This window comes from Phoxinus phoxinus, assembly GCF_949152265.1.
Source record: "Phoxinus phoxinus genome assembly, chromosome: 3".
In the NCBI taxonomy this organism is placed as follows: Eukaryota; Metazoa; Chordata; class Actinopteri; order Cypriniformes; family Leuciscidae; genus Phoxinus; species Phoxinus phoxinus.
Window position 1 is genome coordinate 3,648,422 of NC_136878.1, and position 19,030 is coordinate 3,667,451.

Genomic DNA, 19,030 nt, shown 5'->3' on the forward strand with positions numbered 1-19,030 from the left:
TTTCTATTGTATTGTCATACTTGATTTTGTTATCCATTGTTATTCATATTCAAAAATATATTTATACATATTTTTAAAAATATTTTATTTATAAAATATTATAAAATATTTTGAGCAATGTTATTTACTCTAAATATTGTTAGTAAATTAATAAATTGTTTTTATTTATTTTATTTATGTATTTTATTACTTTATTAATGATCTGGTTGAAGATTGGGTAAAATTTTTTCCTAAAGCATAAACTCTCGAATTGTATATATATATATATATATATATATATATATATATATATATATATATTAAACTTCACTGAAGCGCAAATAATTGCATGTTGTGCAATAAATGTCAAAACGCTGTTTTTCTGAAAAGTTACAAAAAACTTTTTTTCTGAATATTACACAACACACCAAAGTAAAACTCCGCCTATTCATTCATTCATTCTGATGTCATGCGGTTTTGGCTGCATAAATAGTGGATCAGAATCAATCTGTGAGACAAACTGTCTGATAATACAGTTGATTTCATCTTTGATCACCATCACAATGAGTGCAGCAGCAAAGTTAATGCCTGGAGGATTCACCACAGTGCAGCCTGTCACTGAAGAGGTGAAGAAGATCTGCCATGAGGTAGGAGACAGAAAATCACTCGTAAATGTTTTTGTTAAAACACAGACTAGTAAAATAATCTATTTCTGTGCTGTGAATGTGTTGGGGAAATTATTTGTTGTTATTTTCAAAAGAACTGTTTTACTTTTCACCCAAAGTCACAAAACGTTTTATGAGTTTTCTGATATCTGAATGATAGATGAAACCCTAAAATAAATAAATAATATGGATTAATATAACATGTGCATTTGTTTATTCAGGTGAAGTCACAGATGGAGAAGAAGACTTCAATCATTTTTAAAGATTTCATTCCTATACTCTATAAGAGTCAGGTTGTGGCAGGAGCGAACTATCTGGTCAAGGTAAATTAGTGTTCTGTTTTGTTATGGATGATTTGTTTTTATGTTGAAATGTATGGATTTTTGAGTTTGATGTTTTCATCACTGAAACTCTTGGCACAACTTGTATTTCCAATATCAACAAGCCAACTATAGCCTAGCAGTGTGTCCTAAACGGATGCGATGTGTCCAGTAATTTTTCTGTCCTCTCTGAGAGTTAAAATGCATCAAGTCACTGTATAAAGTTTCTCTGCATAAGATAAAACTCTTCTCAACTTTGTTGCGTTTGCTGGACACTCAAATCTCTGCAATGGTCACTGTAGCAGAACCAGCTGGAACTTCTTTTTACGATCATGGAAAATTAATGCGTTTTGGTCGCTTTCAATGGGAAAGATCATTTATAAATCTATGTGGATTCTCTCTCTCTCTCTCTCTCTCTCTCTCTCTCTCTCTCTCTCTCTCTCTCTCTCTCTCTCTCTCTCTCAGGTGGACATTTGTCAAGGGAATGGTGAAGAAGAAGATAAGTGCGTTCATGCACTGATATTTCAAGCTCTCCCCTGTGAGGGAGGGGAACTGACTGTGACTAGAGTCCAGTACCCTAAAACCATCATCGACCCTCTGGTCCCCTTCTGAACACTTCTAACCGCAAGCAGAGAATAGTCTGTCTGATATAATAACAGACACACAATGAGCTGCCATACTGTAGAGAGGAACTATTGAAAACTGTTTTATTCCTCAATATTAAACTCAATATTCAAACCCTCAGTGTCTGTGTCAGTGTGTTTATATGAACAACACCAAATTTACTTCACTTTACTAAAATTGATTTATGCTGAAATAATAAACACAAAAAAATATTTGTTATAAAAATCCTCATTCCAAATCTTTAAAAACAAAAAGTGAAATAAAATAATGTAAAATGAATTTTTTTTTTTTTAAGATTTAATTGGCTGTCTGCATGACTTTTTAAAGGGAAAAAAAATCTATTTTTAACAATCATTTTATTTTATTTTAAGGCTGTTTTAATTGTAAACATTTCTCAGACTGATAAACAGATTATTAGATAAGACATATTAGATTGTATTATATGAACCGAAATCTCAACCTCACTTCATTACAAACCTGTACAGTTTCTCTTCTTCACCCAGTGTTCATGATTTTGAAAATGTAATGAATAAAACCCAACCCACAATCAAACTTACACTAAATTGTTCACAGTTGATCCAACATTGGTGACCCTTGACTTATATTGTATGTACAAAAACATAATTGACAAATTTGATTTATGTTCCACAGAATGAGTCACACAACTTTGAAACAACATGAGTGCGACAGAATTGTTATTTTTGCACAAACTATCCCTTTAAAATTGACCCACAAAAGCATAATGTTACAAATCATGATCTCTCTGTCAACAGTAGCGCGACACTATTAAAAATAAAGGTTCTTCATTGACATCGATGGTGCATGAAGAAACTTTAACATCTATGAACCTTTCTATTCAACAAGAAGTTATTTATAGTGGAAAAATGTTCTTTAGATTTTTTTAAATGTTCTTCACTCTAAAAGAAGGTTATTTTAAGAACTGTTGCTTGAACAAAAATACTTATTCTATCTGGCATTACTGTAAAAAAAAAAAAACTTTTGGAAGATTTATTTTTAAGAGTACAAGATGTTATCATTTGAGAATTTTTTCAGATGCTCCAGAAATCATTCTAATAGCCTACGCTGATTTGCTGATCAAGAAGCATTTATTATTATTATCAATGTTGAAAACAGTGTATTTTTTCCCCAGGATTCTTTGATAAAAAGAAAGTTCAAAAGAACGGCATTTCTCTGAAATAGAAATCGTTGGGGAAAAGTAGCTTTTTACTGGAAAAGGCAACGCTATCTCACGAGCAATTCGTATGATTTGTCTAAACCCCAGTTATGATTATAGATTTAGGGGCGGGGTCAGGTCAGGTGTAGTCTAGGTTATTCTTTCGAATTCATGCGAATTGGGCAACTTGTAAAATATTTACGATTTAGCAAATATCGCACGAATTGGCGTGAAAGCAGCGCTCTTCTTCTCAAGCTGTAAGTGTTTGGAGTCTCACCGTCATAATGATGTGCGGGAAAGACACTCTGAACCTTATAGCACGATTTAATTTCATTGTCATCACTTCATTTTGTAGAAATTGTTGACACGCATTCATTTAAATAAAATGAAAACAAAATTATGTATGTATTATTATACAGTAATAATTATTAGATATTATAATATACAGTACACGTTACATTATATACAACAGATATGATTATTTTGCAGTTTCGTTTTATTTTCAGACCATTATTAGTGTATTCTGGCACCTTTGAGTGTGTGTGTGTGCAGGGCCCTTATGGGCTCACACACACTGCAGTGTAACCTGTGATGACAACTGTGAGTTACTACGTTCTGCAGTCATGTGATAGAGTTCTGATGTTCCTGCAAACAGTTGTGACAATTAAACTTACAGTTTAGAGAATATTAGGACTGTTTCGAAAAATGTGCCAAAGCAATTGAGAAAAACTGTAGTAGTTTGGGGGAAAACAGCATTATTTAATGTTTTAGATTAGGACTAAGAATTTTTATAATTTACCAATAAATAATACCAAAGTGAATAAATACATCTTATGCATATAGGTTTTCTCGTTTTTCCAGAAAAAACAAAACAAAGATGTTTTGACATATGAAGAGCTCTTTTCCAAAACGCGATAAACGCCATTTAAAAAAAAAAAATAGTTTATCATGTCATTTTGCTGTGTACTGAACCTATTCACTGCTCCATCAACGTGTCATGCCAAAATCGCGATATTTCCTGGTTTAAAATGTACTGCAAGATGCACTTTCTTTCCAAAACGCGATAAGCGCCAAACCTATTTTTAGCCTAAACGCGATAGGCCTACATCCTCTCGACCAATCAGAATTCGGGCCGTTCTAAGCAATCAAAATAGGCGGCGATCTGAACAGATGTTTATTTCATTAATTCCTCAAAATGAGTGCTTTAAAGTTTACAAATCGCAGACTGGACAAAGATAATCACAAAAAACAACAACAAAAGAAGATTTTGCGGGAGGCGCATTAATACCAACAGTGGGATGTCAACAAAGCTGCTCCCACAGGTTTCTGTCAGGCCGAGAGGCTGTCACCGGACGATCTATTATCTTGATTTTTGTTTTATTTATTATTACCATAGACAGTATATAAACTGGACACAGCGACCCCATAGGTTTCAACGGAGAGAAATTAAGTCAATTAGAAGCACTCACTTCCTGATCGCAAGGCGAACTGCGCAGGCTCAAACTGAGCTTGACGACGTAGATGTGACGTGAGCCTGTCTGACAGCTGTCAGTCTTCTAGTAGCTGTGCCGAGAGAAATCTGAATCATTCCCTTCCGAATCTCGCAGAGACGGAGAGCGTGGGTATTAGCTGTACATGAGCTAGCAACGGGAGCAACTTTATCACTCTCTATGGGTTTCTCCCTTGACTTTATGCCTCCACGTCCTCCCGATTGCATGCGAGCTTCTCTGACTGTCCATACGGTAATTTTTCGACTTGTGCGACAGAGTCGCGCGGGTATGACGCAATCGTTAGCCTATTTTTACAAAAACTGCTTCTACGGGGCCATAACGTAAGATACAAGGTAATGGAGCCTTTTATACATTTTCGTGTTTCTTTAGAAATAAACAATGGACAAACGGTGTCTTTAGACGCCTCAGATGTAAAGTTATTCGCTGTCAAAGTGACGCCAAAATGAATGGGAGTCAATAGAATGCTAACGGCAGGTGGGGGTCCGCTAGCCAATGGCGGCGCCCAGGTCGGCTTCAATGTCTTTCGGAACACTGCCCCCCTGATTATTACTGACTGACTTGCCTATTGAATATCGTTATTATTATTTAATAATTATTTTTTTCATGCATATGTAGTGGACAAATTGGTCCTATTTGTTACAGGTTTGACACTTTACTAAAAATGACTCTGAATGTATTACTAAATAACTTATTGAATATTGTTATCATTACTAGGCTATCATTACTTTTTTCAGGTTCGGCACCAAATTACAATTAGCCTAAATTACTAAATGATTTAAATGTATTTTTAACATTGCTGTATTTAAGGACTGGTATTTGTATGAGTGTTATGTGCTGGACAATATTAAAATGTGTCATTGGAATTATTTATTTTATTTGTACTATTTATTTGTCCTTTACTATTATAAAGGACAATATCTACTTCTCCCTCAACCATCCTTCTGCAGTGTGTGCCAATCCACTCAACCTGAATGGCACACACACACCTGGACACAGTATGAATGACCACAGGACTTCACTCCAGCACCTGAATGGACATGCGGTTGACACGTCACACAAGGACAATGATAACACCACTCAGCCACAACAACTTCTGCTCACGGACACAATCTCAGCTGAGCCCTGCCCACAGACAGACTGTGACATACTAGAACTGCTCCAAGATTCAACACCCAAGGACGACTTCCTGGAAAACAGCCAGGGAAACCAGGACAGCATATTACAGCCTCCGATAACACCAGAACAACAGCCCCTCTCACCAGACACGCTATCTCTATCTCCAGCATCTCCACTTCTGTGCTTCTCAGAGAGAATGGAAAAACTGGTCTATGCTGGAACCAAACTATCCCACTCTTTTGCAAGCCCTCAGATATCAACCAAAAAACGGCAGGCCCCAAAACCACCAAAGCCTGCGGGCCCCGCTCGCCCTCCCCCTCCTCCTGCAAGAGTTCTTCGGGCTCTGCCACAACGACAGGGCTCACACCCTCCTCCTTCTGCTCGAGGTGAACCAAAAACAACTGATACCAGCTCTCATTGATATGTGCCGGGTCCCCGCTATGATAACAGTAACTTTCTCAAATGTTTACAGAACAAGCGGGAACCCTGTGTGCCTGTATCTTTCTCTATTGCTGTTCGATTACATGATAGAAAGTCTAAGGCCTTCAAAAGCCGTACAGCAAACCCATCTAATCTGGTGCCTATTACACGCCAAACTAAGACTGCTGTGCGGACAAAAAGTAAGACTGTAAAGTTAGCACTCTTAAACATCTGCTCACTTAAAAATAAATCACTTCTAGTCAATGACTTAATAACCACATACAACCTGGATTTTATGTTTCTAAATGAAACTTGGCTAGAAGACAACTGCAGTGCAACTGTCCTCAATGAAACATCCCCTCCTAACTTTACTTTTATGAGTGTCTGCAGAACGGGTAGGAGAGGTGGGGGAGTATCTGCTCTTTTTAAAGATGTCTATCCATGTAAGCAAATATCATTTGGTAATTACCCGTCTTTTGAATATCTGGGTATTGTGTTAAAAGGTGCTCCACGCATTTTACTAATCATTGTTTACAGGCCTCCAAAATACTCTTCAGCCTTTGCTGAGGATTTTACAGAACTGTTATCAACCATTTCCTCAGAGTTTGACTGTTTTGCTATTGCCGGAGATTTCAACATCCACATAGACAATGCAGAAAACAATATGGCAAAAGAAATCAAAACTGTTTTAAAAACTTTTGATCTGACTCAGCATGTACATGGACCGACACACAATCGTGGACACACTCTAGATTTACTTATCAGTAAGGGTCTAAACATTTCATCGATTGTTATTAAGGATGTAGCACTGTCTGATCATTTCTGTATTTTCTTTGATATATTGATCTCTCCTGCCATTGAAGCTAGATCTGTGTCTGTCAAGAAGAGATGCTTAAATGAGAACACTAGTGTACTATTTATGAAGGCTATATCTTTAACACCAAGCATATCTGCTGACTCTGTTGATTTTCTCCTTGATTCTTTTAACTCAAAAGTTAAAAGTGTAATTGATGATATTGCTCCTGTGAAGGTCAGGAAGAGTGGTAGACAAAAAGCACCCTGGAGAAACTCAACAGCAGTGCAAAATATGAAAAGACAATGCAGAAAAGCAGAGCGCATGTGGCGGAAGACAAAACTTGTAGTCCATTATAACATCTACAAAGACACCATCCATGCTTTCAATATGGAACTAGGCAAAGCTAGACAGACTTTCTTCTCAAATATTATTAACAGCAACTTAAACAACACACGCACTCTTTTTGCTACTGTTGAGAGATTAACAAACCCCCCGAGCCAGATTCCCAGTGAAATGCTCTCAGACAGCAAGTGCAGTGAGTTCGCTTCTTTCTTCTCTGAGAAAATCAATAATATCAGAAAGGTGATCAGCACATCCCTGAGTTGCACTGGGGTCAGACAGATCAGACCACAACCTGAGAAAGTAGTTACTATGTCTGATTTCAAAGAAATTGATGGCAAAATTTTGGAAGAAACCGTACAGCACCTTAAAACATCAACCTGCGCCCTTGACGCTCTTCCCACATCTTTCTTCAAAAGTGTGTTAAACAGCTTAGAAGCAGATCTCCTAGAAGTGGTAAATGCCTCACTTCTCTCTGGAAGTTTTCCAAACTCCCTGAAAACTGCAGTTGTCAAACCCCTCCTAAAAAAGAGTAATCTTGATAAGACTATATTAAGCAATTATAGACCGATCTCAAATCTTCCTTTCATTGGCAAGATCATTGAAAAAGTTGTTTTCAATCAGCTGAACAAATTCTTAAGCTCGAATGGATACTTTGACAATTTTCAATCTGGTTTCCGATCGCATCACAGCACAGAGACAGCGCTCATAAAGATAATTAACGATATTCGCTTAAATACTGATACAGGCAAAATATCAGTGCTGGTACTACTCGACCTCAGTGCTGCATTTGACACTGTTGATCACAACATACTTCTTGACAGGCTGGAAAACTGGGTGGGTCTTTCTGGGATAGTCCTAAAATGGTTCAGGTCATACTTAGAAGCGAGAGGTTATTATGTGAGTATAGGAGACCATAAGTCTGAGTGGACATCCATGACATGCGGAGTTCCTCAAGGCTCAATTCTTGCGCCACTCCTATTCAACCTGTACATGCTTCCAATGAGCCAAATAATGAGAAAGAACCAAATCTCTTACCACAGCTATGCAGACGACACACAGATCTACTTAGCCCTATCGCCAAACGATTACAGCCCCATTGACTCCCTGTTCCAATGCATTGATGAAGTCAACAGCTGGATGTGCCAAAACTTTCTTCAGTTAAACAAAGACAAAACTGAAGTCATTGCGTTTGGAAACAAAGATGAAGTTCTCAAGGTGAACGCATACCTTCACTCTAGAGGTCAAACAACTAAAAATCAAGTCAGGAATCTTGGTGTGTCTCTAGAGTCAGACCTTAGCTTTAGTAGTCATGTCAAAGCAATAACTAAATCGGCATACTATCATCTAAAAAATATTGCAAGAATTAGATGCTTTGTTTCCAGTCAAGACTTAGAGAAAATTGTGCATGCTTTCATCACCAGCAGGGTGGATTATTGTAATGGACTCCTCACTGGCCTTCCCAAAAAGACCATAAGACAGTTGCAGCTCGTACAGAACGCTGCCGCCAGGATCCTGAGCAGAACCAGAAAATATGAACATATCACACCAGTCCTCAGGTCTTTACACTGGCTCCCAGTCACATTTAGGATTGATTTTAAAGTATTATTACTGGTATATAAATCATTTAATGGCCTAGGACCTCAATACATTGCAGATATGCTCACTGAATATAAACCCAACAGATCACTGAGATCATTAGGATCACATCAACTAGAAATACCAAGGGTTCACTCAAAGCATGGAGAGTCCGCTTTTAGCTATTATGCCAGCCGCAGCTGGAACCAGCTTCCAGAAGAGATCAGGTGTGCTCCTACTGTAGCCACATTCAAATCCAGACTCAAAACACTTCTGTTTAACATTGCATTTACTGAATGAGCACTGTGCCACTGTTCGTCCGACTGTTTGCACTGTATTTTATTTTTATTTTATTTTTTTTACTCTAAACTGTTTTAATTATTCTTATTTCTTTTGATTATTTTAATTTCTTCTATGTAAAGCACTTTGAATTACCATTGTGTATGAAATGTGCTATATAAATAAACTTGCCTTGCCTTGCCTTGCCTTGCCTATTTTATTTAACTATTTATTATAGTTGGCTTTTATTTATTTCATGCATTTGCACTTGTTTAATTTAAATTAATTTAAAGTATTAAAGACAAACCATAATTTTTTGGGAAACAATTGATGGATTTATAGCGCTTTGAAAAATGAATAAATTAACTTATTTTATCATCAACAATATTGTTGTTTGATTTATTAATCATTGTTCAACATGTTCAGACTGAGCCACACATCCATTTTAACAGGATAAATTGAATATTCACAAAATGTATGGGTCTAGGTAAAAAATGTAATTTTCCTGAAAACTATTGAAATGGATTTTGGAAAAGAGCTCCTCATATATTTCACAACATATGCAAATAGTGTGTGCTGCGTTCAGTGTTTCATCAGAAACAGTTTGAAATCCTTCAGGCGTGACACTGTAGGCTACATGTCAACCGGCAAATGCAACTCCAAAGAAAAATATAAAACTGAAGATACTGAGATACTAAAAACAGCTTTACAATAAAAAAAAATAAATAAAAAAAAAGTACAATTTGGGACATTATGTAGGAACGTTTTGTTCCAATCTTCAAAACAGATCCTTAAAAAAACCCCAATATATTAATTTACAATAATTTACAGTAAATAACATTGCTCAAAATATTTTCTTTTTTTAAATAATATATTTAAGTTTAACACATTACAACACAACAAACACTGCCTGAGACACAGTAAAGGGGAACAATGAATAATAACAAAATCAATTATGACAACTCAATATACATAAATGAATGAAAAATACAAATTAAAGTAAATTAAAGTATATTCCTTATTGCTTAATAACAATGTCACAAAACACAGGCCTAAAAATGCAATTTCTTTCACTTTAACTATATAAATAATCAGGATAAAAATGAAAGATTATTAGGCTACATGAATTAAGGGGTTTGATTTACACTAAGAATCGCGGGAACAGTTTTAGATCAGGTACTGAGGTCCTAAGCCGGGACTCATCACTTTCAGCACTTCACCACACCGGGACTGAACTCAGTTAACATACTGCGGTAAAAATATATAATAATGTTGATATAAATATGATAGTTAAGCAACATCACACGGCCAGGAGTGCTGAATACCATCATGAGTGAAAATGTGATTTTTAGTTAATGTTAATGCAGTTGTCATTTTTCAGTGTAAATTGTTTAATTTGATTGGTAACAGCCATAGTGTCTTATTATTCTGATTACATTCATTGATCAAATTTAAGAATTGAAAATTAATTAAAAGTTTAATTAAGAAAATTAAGAATTTAAAAACAATTTAAACAATTAGAGAAAATGCCCTGTATAAAGGTTAAAATATCATAATATGCAGATTTAAATATGTCAAGCTGACTGAACACTGATGAGAATATTGCTTCAGAAGAATAAATAATATTTAAAACACAATTTTTTTTTATTTTTTTTTTCCTGGACTGTAAGAATCGATACCTGAATACAGGAGACGTTCGTAACTTTGTGAACCTTTACTTAACTCAAGGCAGCAGAACATATATCTTAGCCCAGTCCAATGCAAAAGTAATGAGTGATGATGTAAGCCACTCTACTACCTTCAGTGGGAAAGCTGCTGGGCTGGAGTGGGAAGGCCAGTGTACACTGGGTAATGAAACCTCTGCATCTCTCAGGACTGCCATCAAATGGTTCAGGGGCTGATAGTCTGGCCTCTGATGGTAGAGCGAGCACAGATCTGGGTGGCAGATCAGGAGGTAGCTCTCGGGATGAGGAGGCTTGAGACTGGTGGCTCAGAAGGTGAAGGATCTCTGACAGAGCCGGGTTGTGACTCTGAATGGTTGCAGCTTGATCCGAAATGGCTGACAGAATCCGTTCTACGTTTGAGGGTGGTGAAGGCTATAGTGATGTGATGTTTGGCACCAAAGCTTGTATCAAAAAAATTCAACGTCTCACATTGAAGCAGTGTGATATGTGATGTCCGAAGCTTCGTTTCAGGAGGGGAACAGCAACTCAAAGATGAGATCTTTACAAAATTCGACTACTTTACGGCATACCTCACTTCCCCCACTTCCTCAAATTCGGACGTGAGAGCCCAACTAGTGTTTGTTTGCCGGCTGGAATAGCGTTTTACAAAAAAAAAAGAGTCATAAGTAAGTGTCACGGGGTGACGAAAGGGAAGCGGAACTAAGTCCCGCTGGAATTGTGTTCCCCCCCGGGACGGTGTTGCTGTAACACCGGTTCATTTCCGGGTTGCGCATGAGGTCACCATAACAACGCTAACGACGGATTGACATCTGGTGCGGAGAGTTTGATGTTGGGATCTGTGCGAGGATTATGGAGGCGGAGTAACCATATAAAAAGGAAGTACAGAGACCAGGAAGTTGGTGATTCCTACTGGTTGTCCTTTCTTCGGATGTGTTCCCCTGAGAGAAGTGAATTCCTTTGACGGTTGGGCTGGCGTGCGAAGGTATTTGAAGATTGTTGTGGGGTTCGGCCGTTCGGCTGTGCGACAGATGTAACAGCGATCGAGTGGAGATATTGGGGACTGGAAAAGAGTGAGATGAGTGATTGACAAATTGAATCTCATAAACGCATGTTTTCTACACTAAATTGGATACTGGTTTGGAGTGCTTGGATCACATTGTATACATCGCACTGAGTGAAATATACTGATTCTTTGTCGATCTCTTGCCTCTTACTTGACCATTGGAAACAGCGAAGTGAAGCCCGCTTGTAGTGGTGAGTTCTGTCCCAACTCTGACTATCATCGGCTTGGCCTTATTTTACACTTGAAGAGTGGATTTGTAGTGCTGGAATTGACGTTTCCCATCACGTTGCATGTTTGGAGTTGGACTGTGTGTGTGTGGAAGATTTATCTTTTATCGCCGTGCACTCCCCCTGTGTCATGCTGGTCTACCGTTCATCATAAGAGCCTAGTAAGATCGACTGTAGTCACCTGTTGGATGTCAGAAGAAAAAGCCCCCGTGTGCACACTACACGTGGGAACTGTTTACCTCTGCTTGAAGTTTTTATGCTGTCTGTTCCAGTGAAAGCCCCGCTCAGCTTGCGACTCTGTCCCCGGCAGCACATGTGAGAACTGTTTATCTCTGCTTGAAGTTTTATGCTGTCTGTTCCAGTAAAAACCCAGGCGTTCAGTGTGAAGATTCTCCCTACCTGCTGGAAGATTGTGTGTACATGTATTAACTTACTCTGCTGTGCAGATTGAAGGATCCTCCTGGCCAAGCGCCGTATGTGATGTCGCTGTGAAGAGAGGCAGACATCAGAGTTATTCCTTTCCTCGTCTGGATCGAAGCAGCTCCCAGCCGTAAGCCCCATCACTCATTCAAAGAACATATACCTGTTGTTGAACTACTTACTCTGCTGTGCAGATTGAAGGATCCTCCTGGCCAAGCGCCGTATGAGATGCCGCTGTGAAGAGAGGTGGACATCAGAGTTATTCCTTTCCTCGTTTGGACCGAAGCATCTTCCAGCCGTAAGCCCCATCACTCATTCCAAGAACATATACCTGTTGTTGAACTACTTACCCTGCTGTGCAGATTGAAGGACCCTCCTGGCCAACGCCGTATGTGATGTCGCTGTGAAGAGAGGTGGACATAAGAAATATTCCTTGCATCATCTTGACTAAAGCAGCTACAAGTTCTACTTACCAGGATACCCCCCCACTCAGTGGACGGGTGGCCGACTCCTCTTCTCCCTTACCGGCCACGCACAGGCACGAGCTGCCGAAGAGAACTCCACGCCCTCCCGGCGTCCGAGGTCCGATCCCGTTCTGGTTGGGAGACACAGAATTAGCACTGAGACTTTTAATTGATTTTAACTAAATAAACCCTGTCAACTTTTATTCTCTCGTCTGTCTGGTTTTTCTGGTACGCTCCTCGAGGTGGTCCTGGGTTTCAGGGGTGGGTGCAGTCTGGCTTGATCCCCCCCGACCTGTGACATAAGCCTAGGCTATGTCTACACGGCGTGTACAAGTTTGGTAGGGGCTACATTGTTTTGTTTGTTTATTTACAGAACACAACAAGTTTATATTTACAGATTTAAATGTAATATTTACTTGCACATTCTTGCAAGTAAATAATATGATTAGATGGACAAAATCATCTTTTAGGATAACTATCCTAATGACTGCAGGCTGATATTCATGTTTGTTTATGTATTTTTCTGGTGAAAGTGTCTTACCTCAGGCTATAATGCAAATAGATTTTTCAAAGATTCATCTGTGGTAGCTTGATATTATAATATTGACGATATATGGCTATTACACCACACAAACATTGAATTGAATTAGCATATCCATTCTGTTAAACAGTAGACAGGCTACTATAATGACGCTGGCTTGTAAACGTGAGCTACGCGATCTTTTGGCGTTTAAAAAAAAATAAAACCCATGAAATTATATTCATATGACATGCTGACATATATGGCACTGTACCTGTGATGAAGACATTTCACACACAACGCAGGCAGTCTGAACCCAAGACGTGAGAACTCCTCCTGCAGAGTTCGGGGGTATCGGCTTGTCAACAAATGCACTGTATCCCCTGGTGTAACCATGACAGTAGTAGAAGACAATACTGTTTCCCAACTGTAGGGGGATCCCGAGAGCAAAAGCTACATGGTGTTGCTTTAAACGTAAATGTATAATTAATCAGATATTGCATTTAAACACACCAATTTCAGTTTATAATTATTAACCATGTACAATGAAACAAAGAACAATAGTGTCATACTATTCTGATGTATATTTTTATGATTTAAAGTGGAACGCAAAAGCCTGTAGGCCTATGTGTTTGTGCAATACTTCTGCCCCTGTTGTGTAATATTCAGTTCCCGTGAGAAACTGTTCCAGTGAATATTTCCAGTATTGTGGACGTGTCCTTGAGACAACGATCAAAACAAACGGAAGTGAAAACATTCAACCCGATCTCACCAAATGCGTCTATATAGCACGCAGTGTGTTTATCGTGTAATATATACGTGAAAATGAGTTTTTACGTGCATAGTATACGCATGGACAGCACATGGGTAGGCCTCAAATAATCCAGTTTGATGGAATATTTTGAAAAGGTAATGAAGTTTCAAAGTTAAGAATGTTCAAATGTAATATAAATGTAATATAAAATGTAATATTCCGTTTTGTAATATGATAAATCGCCTGAGCTGTTTTGGCTGATTGATTACAGGCATTCAGATAAATAAGGACTTACAATAGAGAGTTTAGAGCAAACAATGAGTGATTAACCAGTTTTTACTCTTTGAAGTCTTTAGCTTTATTTCATTTGTGAGAATTTAAATTGAATTTGAATAATTTAAATTTGATTAGTTGTCATTACTAAATTAATGCAGTGTGTCAACCAGTGGTGAGGCCACACAAGGACCAGGGTGGCAATAAAAGGTTTCAGAATGGTCTGGAAATAACTGCAAAATAATCATATCTGTTGTGTATATAATTTGTAACATGTTTTATAAAAATACATATAACATAATGTTTTTATTTTATCTCTATGAATGCTGCGTTCGTCACGTCCATGATTCACAGTGATAATACTGTGCGGTTTGTTTAATTTTTACATGCAATGACAATAAAAAGGAATTGAATGAATTGAATACTGAATCTGTACATAAAAAAGCTTACTTTTTTATTCATAAATTCTTTGAATAGTGATAATTAATGCTTTTGTGGCTTCGTTTTAAAGTTAATTAAAAAATTGTAATGGTATAGAAGCAGGGACTATATGAATGTTGTCTTAAGTGGGATTAGAACCCCGGTCTCCAGGACACAGAACTGGTGTTCTTCCTGAGTGAGCAAACTTTGAGGATTTTGAGACCCAAGTGCAGAGTGACAGAAATCTCAAGGAGACAAGCAGCATAAACTCCAAGTAGCTTTTACTTTTAGAAAGAAGGCAAAGGCAAGGTACAAACAAATAAACTAGAAGCAAAGCTTCCAATTGTCACAAAAAGGAAAACAAAACAAGCACAATGGCTCACAAAAAACTCACGGGATACTCAGGTAGGTAGGCTCAAGACTGAACAGAAAACAATGGCAAAAGGCAAACTTAAATAGGGCCCTACACAGGTGAGTATCATCAAACAATGATTGCTAATTACAACAGAGTTATTGACAATGGTCTCCCTCTGGCAACTAGGAGGATGACTCTAGCGACTGGGAGTTGTACTGCTGGTCATGGCAGGAGTGTGACTCCTAGTGGTTGGAGGAAGTATTGCTTGATAAAGTCTTACAGGAGCCCTCTCTTGATGAACGGCTCCTGACGTTCCTTCTAGTGCTGTTCGGCTGTTGTCTGTGGAAGTCCCTGATGAGATCTGGGTCCAGTATGTCTCTAGCTGGTACCCACGAGCGCTCTTCTGGACCATAGCCTTGCCAGTCAACCAAATATTGGACCCCTCCCCGAACTTTGCGCATTTTCAATAATCTCTGCACGGAGTACACCAGTTGCCCCCCCACCATCCGAGGAACTGGAGGTGGTTTACCTACAGGAGACAAAGGAGAGTAGATGACAGGTTTGAGGCATGAGACATGGAATGTGGGGTGTATGCGCATGGACCTGGGCAATAGGAGTCGGTAAGAGACCGGGTTTATTTTCTTGAGAATGTGGGGGATGTGTGGGCTGCTTTTGAGCTAGCGGTAGCCCTAGCACTTTGCTGATGTTGAGAAGCATTTTCGTTTTTCCGGGGGTTTGGCATATCGATAGTGGTTGACACTTATTAAGGCAACTTGTGGGGGAAAAAAAAACAATGCAATAAACTGCGGATGCCTATATATTCACACAAAATGTTATCTCGTGACGCCGCAGCCCTCAACCTAAGCAGCCATCTTGCTCGGCGTCATCACGTGACCGCCTTTTATTCCTTTTTTAATGATCTGGTTGAAGATTTGGACAAAATGTTCCTGAAACATAAACTTTCAAATTGTATTTTTAATTTTTTTAACTAGAAGCGCAGTCCACAAATAATTGCATATGTTGTGCAATAAATGTCAAAACGTTTTGTTTTTCTGAAAAGTTACAAAACATTTTTTTCGTAATATTACACAACACACCAAAGTAAAACCCCGCCTATTCATTCATTCATTCTGATGTCATGATTTTGGCTGCATAAATAGTGGATCAGAATCAATCTGTGAGACAAACTGTCTGATAATACAGTTGATTTCATCTTTGATCACCATCACAATGACTGAAGCAGCAGAGATAAATATTGGAGGATTCACCACAGTGAAGCCTGTCACTGAAGAGGTGAAGGACATCTGCCATGAGGTAGGAGACTGAAAATCACTCGTAAATGTTTTTGTTAAAACACAGACTAGTAACATTATGTATTTCTGTGCTGTGAAATGTGTTGGGGAAATTATTTGTTGTTATTTTCAAAAGAACTGTATTACTTTTCACTCAAAGTCACAAAACGTTTTATGAGTTTTCTGAATGATATATGAAACTAGAGACTTAAATAATAATAATAATATAGATAAATATAACGTGCGTTTATTCAGGTGAAGTCAGAGATGGAGAAGAAGACTGGATTCAGATTTAAAGATTTCATTCCTATACTCTATAAGAGTCAGCTTGTGGCAGGAGCGAACTATCTGGTCAAGGTAAATTAGTGTTTTGTTTTTTTATGGATGATTTGTTTTTATGTTGAAATTTATGGATTTTTGAGTTTGATGTTTTAATCACTGAAACTCTTCCAAGGCACAATTTGTATTTCCAATATCAACAAGTCAACTATAGCAGTGTGTCCTAAACGGATGTGATGTGTCCAGTAGTTTTTCTGTCTTCTCTGAAAGTTAAAATGCATCAAGTCACTGTATAAAGTTTCTCTGCATTATAAGATAAAACTCTTCTCAACTTTGTAGCGTTATGTGGATTTCTCTCTCTCTCTCTCTCTCTCTCTCTCTCTCTCTCTCTCTCTCTCTCTCTCTCTCTCTCTCTCTCTCTCTCTCTCTCTCTCTCTCTCTCTCTCTCTCTCTCTCTCTCTCTCTCTCTCTCTCTCTCTCTCTCTCTCTCTCTCTCTCAGGTGGACGTCAGTCAAGGGAATGGCGGAAAAGAAGATGAGTGTGTTCATGCACTGATATTTCAAGCTCTCGACTGCAATGGAGGGAAACTGTCTGTGACTGGAGTCCAGCACCCTAAAACCATCATGGACCCTCTGGTCCCCTTCTGAACACTTCTAACCGCATGCAGAGAATAGTCTGTCTGATATAATAACAGACACACAATGAGCTGCCATACTGTATAGGGGAACTATAGAAAACTGTTTTATTCCTCAACATTAAACTCAATATTCAAACCCTCTGTGTCTGTGTCAGTGTGTTTATATGAACAACACCAAATTTACTTCACTTTACTAAAATTGTTTTATGCTGAAATAATAAACACAAAAAAATATTTGTTATAAAAAACAAAAAGTGAAATAAAATAATGTAAAATGAATTTTTTTATTTTTTATTTTTAAGATTTAATTGGCTGTCTGCATGACTTTTTAAAGGGAAAAAATATATTTTTGACATTCATTTTATTTTATTTTAAGGCTGTTGTAATGTTAAACATTTCTCAGACTGATAAACAGATTATTAGATAAGACATATTAGATTGTATTATATGAACCGAAATCTCAACCTCACTTCATTACAAACCTGTACAGTTTCTCTTCTTCTCTCGGTGTTCATGAGAGGATCAAATTCATTATATTCATTATATTTTTTGAAAATATAATGAATAAAACCCAACCCACAATCAAACTTACACAAAATTGTTCACAGTTGAACCAATATTGGCGCCCCTTGACTTATATTGTATGTACAAAAACATAATTGACAAATTTGATTTATGTTCCACAGAATGAGTCACACAACTTTGAAACAACATGAGTGCGACAGAATTGTTATTTTTGCACAAACTATCCCTTTAAAATTGACCCACAAAAGCATAATGTTACAAATCTGGTTTGCATGATCTCTCTGTCAACAGTAGCGATACACTATTAAAAATAAAGGTTCTTTATTGACATCGATGGTGCATGAAGAAACTTTAACATCTATGAACCTTTCTATTCAACAAGAAGTTATTTATAATGGAAAAATGTTCTTTAGATTTTTTTTAATGTTCTTCACTCTAAAAGAAGGTTATTTTAAGAACCGTTCCCTGAACAAAAATATTTATTCTATCTGGCATTACTGTAAAAAAAAAAAAACTTTTGGAAGATTTATTTTTAAGAGTAGGCCACAAGATGTTATAATTTGAGAATTTTTTCAGATGCTCCAGAAATCATTCTAATAGCCTACGCTGATTTGCTGATCAAGAAGCATTTATTATTATTATCAATGTTGAAAACAGTGTAAATTTTTGGAAAAAAAGAAAGTTCAAAAGAACGGCATTTCTCTGAAATAGAAATCGTTGGGGAAAAGTAGCTTTTTACTGGAAAAGGCAACGCTATCTCACGACCAATTCGTACAATTTGTCTAAACCCCAGTTATGATTATAGATTTAGGGGCGGGGTCAGGTCAGGTGTAGTCTAGGTTATTCTTTCGAATTGGGCAACTTGTAAAATATCTATGATTCAGCAAATATCGTACGAATTGGTGTGAAAGCAGAGCTCTTCTTCTCAAGCTGTAAGTGTTTGGAGTCTCATCGTCATAATGATGTGCGGGAAAGACACTCTGAACCTTATAGCACGATTAATTTCATTGTCATCACTTCATTTTTTAGAAATTGTTGACACACATTCATTTAAAAAAAATGAAAACAAAATTATGTATGTTATTATACAGTAATAATTATTAGATATTATAATATACAGTACACGTTACATTATATACAACAGATATGATTATTTTGCAGTTTCGTTTTATTTTCAGACCATTATTAGTGTATTCTGGCACCTTTGAGTGTGTGTGCAGGGCCCTTATGTGGGCTCACACACACTGCAGTGTAACCTGTGATGACAACTGTGAGTTACTACGTTCTGCAGTCATGCGATAGAGTTCTGATGTTC

General features: G+C 37.6%; 2 protein-coding genes and 1 long non-coding RNA gene across 3 annotated transcripts in view; 2 read left to right on the top strand and 1 right to left on the bottom strand.

Annotated features, from left to right (window-relative positions):
• The window catches only part of LOC306995541 (cystatin-A5-like), a 214,476-nt gene that overhangs the window by 162,268 nt on the left and 33,178 nt on the right, over window positions 1–19,030 (bottom strand). The window lies entirely within an intron of this gene.
• Window positions 433–1,708, top strand: LOC306995652. Its single transcript, XR_013796907.1, has 3 exons — window positions 433–626; window positions 866–967; window positions 1,430–1,708. It is a non-coding gene; the product is annotated as an uncharacterized lncRNA (long non-coding RNA).
• Window positions 16,166–17,331, top strand: LOC306995929 (cystatin-A-like). Its single transcript, XM_079607918.1, has 3 exons — window positions 16,166–16,296; window positions 16,530–16,631; window positions 17,054–17,331. Exons 1-3 carry the CDS (start codon window positions 16,213–16,215, stop codon window positions 17,198–17,200), a joined length of 333 nt encoding a protein of 110 aa, XP_079464044.1. The 5' UTR covers window positions 16,166–16,212; the 3' UTR covers window positions 17,201–17,331.